Source organism: Anopheles aquasalis, chromosome 2 (assembly GCF_943734665.1).
Source record: "Anopheles aquasalis chromosome 2, idAnoAquaMG_Q_19, whole genome shotgun sequence".
In the NCBI taxonomy this organism is placed as follows: domain Eukaryota; kingdom Metazoa; phylum Arthropoda; class Insecta; order Diptera; family Culicidae; genus Anopheles; species Anopheles aquasalis.
The window spans coordinates 64,938,147-64,945,646 of NC_064877.1; the positions used below are offsets into that span (position 1 = coordinate 64,938,147).

At 49.3% G+C, this 7,500-nt stretch overlaps 2 protein-coding genes across 3 annotated transcripts in view; both read right to left on the bottom strand.

Moving 5' to 3' along the window:
* LOC126569615 (sushi, von Willebrand factor type A, EGF and pentraxin domain-containing protein 1) overlaps window positions 1-3,692 on the bottom strand; it is a 22,295-nt gene extending 18,603 nt beyond the window's left edge. The window contains exons 1-2 of the mRNA XM_050226837.1: window positions 2,572-3,692; window positions 1-86 (exon numbers count right to left, since the gene is read on the bottom strand). The exon at window positions 1-86 is cut by the window's left edge and continues 84 nt beyond it. Coding sequence (XP_050082794.1) covers window positions 1-86; window positions 2,572-2,635 — 150 coding nt within the window. The 5' untranslated portion in view covers window positions 2,636-3,692. The remainder of the gene's footprint in view (window positions 87-2,571) is intronic.
* A 970-nt stretch (window positions 3,693-4,662) lies between these two features.
* The window catches only part of LOC126569096 (uncharacterized), a 14,657-nt gene continuing 11,819 nt past the window's right edge, over window positions 4,663-7,500 (bottom strand). For both annotated transcript variants that reach the window (XM_050225921.1, XM_050225922.1), the window contains exon 16: window positions 4,663-7,500. This exon is cut by the window's right edge and continues 27 nt beyond it. In XM_050225921.1, coding sequence (XP_050081878.1) covers window positions 7,175-7,500 — 326 coding nt within the window. In that variant the 3' untranslated portion in view covers window positions 4,663-7,174.

Consider the following 7,500-nt stretch of genomic DNA (forward strand, 5'->3'; position numbering starts at 1 on the left):
CGCCTCGGACGACTCTTCGTCTTCGTCCCATTCGGAATCGTTCTCGTCATCGGCCTCGGTGACGGCTGCCGTTGGCACGCAGTACACTGTGCACCGGTGGAAGAGAGGGATAGCGAAGAGACCATGCGATGAGGATCAAGGAAATGGACGCCAATCTAGGTGCGATGTGTAATGGCTACACGGAACTCCTGCAAAGTGGCCACCTGCCAGCATTCAACAATCTAAACCGACAATCCAAACCCAAAACTCCTCACTCCCTTGAACCTGCACGCCGCGATTGAATGGCTGGCCATGGTCCAATCGGTCAAACTTATTTTCAGTTCGCCCAACGACAATAATACGCCCTCGCAGGCGTGTTCCATTGGATGTCAAAGTCAGCGACCGGAGTCAACTGTCTCGTCAGTTAAAAAAAAGGTCATTTTTGGTTATTCTCAAAAGGTTATTTTTACGCCAGAGCTGCGATCCCAGGATACCGCAATCGATACAGGTGCCCATGGCCCTAAGGCCAAACACGCCCAAACCGAACGAACCAATCAACATTCCGTCATCAGCCGTCAGCTTAGTAGCTGGCGGTACCACTTCATGGCAGACTTGATATCTGGCAGCCTCGAGTACCGCGTGCGCGACAACATCCAAGCAACCCAACTCTCTCCCCCACTCTCGATCCTCCCATCTTCATCGTCCACCGTCGCCAGATTACGTCTCGAAGGTCTAAAAAAAGCCCAACCAAGCCAGGTTTGGGCCCCAGACACAATGTCTGGTGTGGTGCGTTCTACTACACCAAACCTGCCAGACGATCCCATCTTCATCATCATCAACATCATCAACATCATCGTACGATACCGGCTGCGCAGCGGCTAGACGCTGCGCAAAGACCGCTCAGGATCGTTCAGGAAGGAGACGAAGGAACGGCGAGACTTGTTGGAGCCAATGCACCAAGAGCTGTATGCCACGGATTTGCATAGAGAGTCGGCCGGCCGTTCGCGGGCCTGATTCCGCGGCCTGTTTCCTGCAATACGGCGAGACGGCAGGCTGGCTGGCTGGCTGGCTGGCTGGCTGGCTGGCTGGCTGGCTGGTTTGTACTGCCGCCGGTCGGTGACAATTTCGCGTAAGATTTCGCAAACGATCCACGATCCCAAAATAACATTACCGAGCGGTGCGCTCTGCGGCTCAGAAAGGAGACGAAGGGAAGACGAGAGGTGGCGGCCGTACCAGACAATGCTGGTGCGTAGTAGCGTGCTGGCAGACATCATGGCTGCGCTGTTACTGACGGTCGACCGATCAGACGTTCCGAGACACAGACACACGATAGAGACTACAACTCCCTGCGGCCCTGCGGCGCTGATTTGTCGGCGATCAGAACGGCGAACGGAATTGCTGTGGAGTGGCCAGGAGGCCCTGAGGGGACCTGAGGTTATGACACATCCCCTTTCCCGTGTTTCCCCTCTGAATTGTCCCATCACCGTTTGTAGGGGGGGAAAAGGGGACAGAGAAAGAGAGCGAGAGAGCACCACCGGAGCGGAACCTCGATGACAAATCCGGTGATTAAGGGCGAACACAGACGGAGCAGACCCGGCTTGATCACCGACACCTCCTCCTCCTCCTCTCTTGCTCTCTCTCGTGGGTATTTTTGGTGTCAACCAACAGAAAGGGGAGTGAAGAGAGGCGTTGCGGAGTCGTGCCGTGCCTGGCGCACACACCACCAAAACAAACGGCGTCGATTAGTTTGACCGAAAAGGTCACTAACTCGTTTATTGCCGCCAGGTGAACTGATCCGTGGTCGGGCGACGGAATTGACGGAGACGGAGACTCATCAGACTGCGTGACCGCCGCTGTCCGGGGGAGGCGGGGGGGGAGGGGACTAGCACATAGAAGCACGCTTAGCGGATTGAGTCACAGCAGGGAGGATCGTGCCGTGAATCATATCAATCGGACTTTTGATTCCGACGAGTTTGTGATTCAATCAATTGAAGGTTCATCTGTTGCAGCATCTGAACTCCAAGGATCGCTCCACGGTGTTTGGTGCGGATTGTTTACATTCTCCATCAGCTGTCCAGTGGATACTCGTCGAGAAAGGCGTCACACGCCACGAACTCCAAGTTCATTCCGGTAGCTCATCAGCGTCCTGCTCAGCGTTGAGAGGCCGTGAGAGTGTGGATCCATGGAGAGCCTTTTTGGGGACCGTTTTGGGGCAAAACAAACAGCTAAAGAGAACGACGGCAACGAAACGACCTTCCCCAAACGACCGCCCGCCGAACACGAACCCACCGATGACCGAGAATCGTGCGATTGTGTATTGGTGAATTCTGTATGGAAGGCTTTTTAGAAGGATAACAGCAGCAGGAGGCTGCTGCTGCTGCTGTTCATCTCGTGGGCTCTCCTATCCTCGTCCTTCTCTCTCACTCTCTCTCTCCACCGAAAACGAAATCTCGTGAAAGGTCACACTGACGATAAAAAATGGCACATTCCCACGCACACGGCCACTTTGCTTTTTCGCACGCTGACACCCCGTGGTCACAGGACAGAAAGGTAAAGGCAGCAGCAGCACCGGAATAGGAACAGAGGGCTCACCCGTTTTCAGCAAAATGGCTGACAGGAGCAGCCAGCAGAGAAGGTTTTTCCTCAGCAGCAACATCTCGGTGGCTCCTCGGTCAACTCGGACACACCAGACACACACGCGCGCACGCACACGCCTCACACTCTGCTGCTGGCCCAACGGATTAGGCCCTTTGGTTCATAGAGCTCGAAAACACGGTTTTCACTGTTTGCTCCAAACACGCGGAAAAACACCCGGAGCCCCGTTGCCGTGTGACCGCAACGCAGCTTCCGGATGATGATGATGATGACGATGGCGAAATTCTTCCTCACTAGTCAGCAGCGGATCGCACGACTGCACCCCCTGATTTGCTGCTGCCAAAGACGCGGACGGACGCGCACACCTCCACTCGCGAGCACGGCCAAGTGTCGATTCTCACGAAGATTTCACAATCGCTGCTCGCCCAGTAGTCACTCCCCCCAAAGGCGGGGAGAAGGCGAATACGATCCTTGCCCCAGGCCCAGCTGGCTTCCTGTTTCCGCTTCTAGTGCTCTGCTCGCTCGCTCGCTCGTTCGCTCACTCACTGGCACACTCGCTTCTTAGTAGTATCTTCTCGCAGACAGCGGCGGATGGATGAACCGAGCGCACACCTTACTCTCTCTCTCTCTCTCTCTCTCTCCAACACACACGTGTACTCACGCACACTAACACTGGTGCGTGCACACGATCCACTAGTACACCGCGGTCCCGGAGTGCACCGGCAGGATGTACGGCATGGAATCAAAGGACTCGGTCTGCTACTCGAAACGTTCAAGATGAAGGATGCATTTTGTGCGGTAATACTTCAAAGAGAATGGAGCGACCTTTTGCTCATATCTTTGATAACACTTGACAGCACTTTTCCTCCTGCTATGCTTCTGCTTTAGTAGCATCCCTTTCGCTGGCGGAACACTTGCACTGCCCTCTCTGTAACGGTTTTTAGTTGACAATTTTAAATTCAGAGCGGCCTGAAAGATGTTCTATCGCTACAATGAGTCACAAAAAGACGAAGAAACAATCTTAAGCACGCAACAATATAGGAACAACACACTTTGCGCCAATATTACACGTTGCCAAAAACCTTGGCATCCCAGCGCCCAGACCGACCGACCGCGACGTGCTGGCGTGGAAAACGGACTGCGCGGTTTGCCCGCAAAACGCGACTCGACGCAACACGCCTCGGTTGGCGATTACGATAAACGTTTCCTTTTTCTCACACTATTTAGGGGGACAGATTATGCCGCTGCACCGGCAGCGCGATCACCGACCACACCGTTCGCACACCGACCCCAAACGCCCCGACGCTGCTGCTCACGCGTGCGTACACGTTTTCGTTGTGCTTTTCCCGCCCAAAACCACACCACGCACACCCGGGCACGGCCACTCTAGAAGGGCTGATAACGAAACGACCTTATGCGATGATTGGGAACTGGGAGAGGGGTGCTAAATTTAGATTTATTAGCTGTGTCTGCACTGACCGCCATCCCGGGCCCGGTGTCCCTGGCTCACTTAACAGCTGGTCTGGTGGTCGGTCACCCGCAGTTGCAGTTAGCTAGCGCATCGCTTCGACGATTCGTTTAACAATCCGTTGGAAGCACTGCTGGAATATGCATCGTTTGGTGGCGGCGATGCATCGTTTACCGATTGGGCCCTGTTTGATGCCCGGTTTGCAAGGGGAAATATCAATCCTTCCATATAAATACACGAAAATTAAATCCGTTGTCAGTTGTTTCATGTAAATTTCTAACCGAGTTGGATAAGGACAACGTGGATCTGAAAGAAAGTTTTTTGCAGCTTAACCGTACCTGTCCACGATAGAAATTTTCTTTCAACTACTTACTTCTGTTAAATTGTTACAGAAAACTGCTGTCGTGGTCGTGCAACTTTATCGACAGTATTTTAATCAAGGAATTAAGAATGTAATGTTAAGATGGACTGAGAACAAGCTCTATTAACTGACTTTTGAAATAAAATATTTTTCCACAATAAAACCATGACAAAAATGTAGAAAGAATGATCACAAGAATGCAAAGAGGAACGTATGTTTCGGATGTTGTAAGTAAAACCATAAACACAACACATTCATACTCGCAGCTTCAATATGTTTCTTGTTCTTCTCATTAGTATATACCGTTCGCATCTGAATTACGCGTCTATGCTGTTGTTGTTGTTGTTATTTTCTTGATTTTCCATATAATAGATTGTTTGCTTTCTCGCTATTTCCACTTCTCGCTTTCTTCAGTACACCCATACAAAAAATCAAAAATTACTGTTGTACAGTGTTACTCAAAAGATGCTACATAAAAAATTGATAGTTCTTTCTCGCCTATTTCTAGACTGCGTTTTTTTTTGTTGTTGTTGTCTTGTTTTGTGTGTAGGTTATGCGTTGCGTACAATATGCTTTGAGTGCTTTCATTTTACCTTTTATCGTTTTAGTTATTTGTGCAGTTATGCCTTTCATTTCCAACAGCTTGCCATCCCTTACCTTTCGCAGAAGCCTGAAGTCTGAGCTGCAGTACTTTTGATCTCTTCTGTCCAGATTTACCCTGACTGTGATGATGAGCAGAGTGGACTTGAACACTTGAAGATCGTGTTATGAAAAGTGCTTTGTGCTCAACTGACCTTCGACTCTCTTCTCTGCTTGCTCTTCTCGATTGATCATGTTGGTGGCTGATCCCGTGTATGGCTTACGTTATCCCGCTACTAAATTGCCGTGTGCTCTTGATCACTCTAGGCTCTAGGATGCTTCTTCGAGGGCCAGCCTCAATTCCTCTCATTCCAGATGAGAACGTTCAAGTAGCGAGTCTGCTCATTCCTGGCAATTCTTACACTCAGAGGGAGAAAGATGACTCATGGGTGGGTGGATGGGTGGGATTGGCTGCTTGGCGGGGTGATGCTGCAGCCCATAAGTGCGTGCTGGCAGCACCTGGTTTTTGCTTGGTTTTGCTTGATTCACTTTAGTATATTCCGGCTGCACCACATATTCACTTACTATGCTACACACTCCATTCACTAGTTACGGACTATTTGCGATTTGCGAAAATGTGAGACTAGTGCCTCAATCATCTTTCTTTTTTTTTTTTTTGAGTTCCAGATGTAACTACGGCCTTATTGGTGTGCCATGCTGTCCTGACTATTGCTCTAAGTAAAAGTTTTCACTGGATTGTGCGATAGTATGACTGTGCCTGATCCGGCGGACTGCCGGAGTAGTGGTTGGTGGGGTGTCTTACTGTCTATTATTACCATTAGTAATGTTCGGTTAACTGGTGTATTTAATTTAAAACGTTATCAATCGTGTTCTGCGCAGTACTGCCATTGAATTGAACCAGCGAAATAAAAAGTAAAAAAAATAGTCAATTATGTTGCTCGTATGAGCATGCTCACCGATATAGATATCACTCAACTAGTTAAAGGTTCGAACGAAACTGTTGCCTGACTAGGGTGAGCTTCATACGCAAGCTGTTACGTATTGCAAATTCAAAAATAAATCAAAAAGTCAGAGACGTACAGTGAAATGAGATTACCTGCAGAAAGCAAAACCATTTACAGCTTCACCGAAACGACGAGCACCAGTTCCACTTCGACTATAGCACTATGCGATACGTAATGTCTTCCCGATAGGCCCCTCTCCGAGCCTTCTAGTCTTTTAATATGATATTAATAACTTACGTTTTTTGTTACCTAACAGGCAGCCGAACAGACAGACAGACAGACGGACCGCCATCAAAAACTGTCCCAAAATGTACCGTTCCGTGCTGCGTTGTGCTTACTATGGATTTGCTAAAACGGTGAACCAGGTTCCCTAAGCCAATGTACTTTACAGCAAAGCAGACGGGCTATGAAGTATGGCGGTGCGCTTGGTTTCAATAGAATGTGTGCCGTGTTGTGACAAAAAGATGTACACTTATTCTCTATATTAGTTTACTCTCCGGTAATGTGGCCAATGGAAGCATCCGTATGTTGCTTTTTGTGTGGATTTTTGGGCTTTGTGTGGGTTTGTTTGAACAGTAAAATACTTATCGAACTAAGCACGAATTCCTCTAGAGCGCGGTTATCAATGGTGATGTGAAAACACCTTCTAGTAGATATCGCTTGTGACTTAATTTTGTTTTTTTTTTCTCTCTCTCTATTAGCTACTTCTAGGAAGTAGAGCCAGCGTCTTTACACACCTGCTCTGCGCTTTGACTACTGTACAATTTGGATCGATCGTGCTTGAAACGAATCCTTCTTTCCGAACAGATAAACCTGACGAGCCATCTCGTGGCGTATTAGTCTGCACTGCTAATAGTCTCACAATACACGCACGCACACACACATACACAATACATATACATACACACATTGTGAAGCGATTCACTCACAAGCTAAGCTAGATTGAATAAATAACTATACAGCATGACAAGGGTCGATCGATCGATGGACCACCCACCGTACCCAGTATCACCCTCTACGGTGAACCGTGCGTGAGATTCCCGCCCCTTCTCCTCTCCATCTCCCTGTCGGTTTGTCACTCTACTATCATACTCATCGTCAACACAATCAACTACTAACTGTATGGGACCGAACGTTTCCATGCGTTACTCTCTAGATTCACACCGATTACTGCTTCAAATCGAATTGCTTGCCATCGTGTTCCGCATCTCCGTAGACGATGGCTGTTTTTCGTACCACATCTTCGGTATCGGCTCCAGCCGACCCTAGCTTTAGCGTGATGAGATTATGGCGGTTTTCCAGCGCCAACGCCAAGTAAGAACCACCGCTCAGGATCTCGCACGTTGTAATGCGCTCCTCGGGCGTATAGGCGGCCAACAGGGAACCACTGTCCAGCTGCCAGAGTCGAATGGAGATATCGCGACCCTCCTTATCACTCGACAGCAGTATCTTGCCGGTCGGATCGAGCTTCAGCAACGTCACCGGTGCACTAT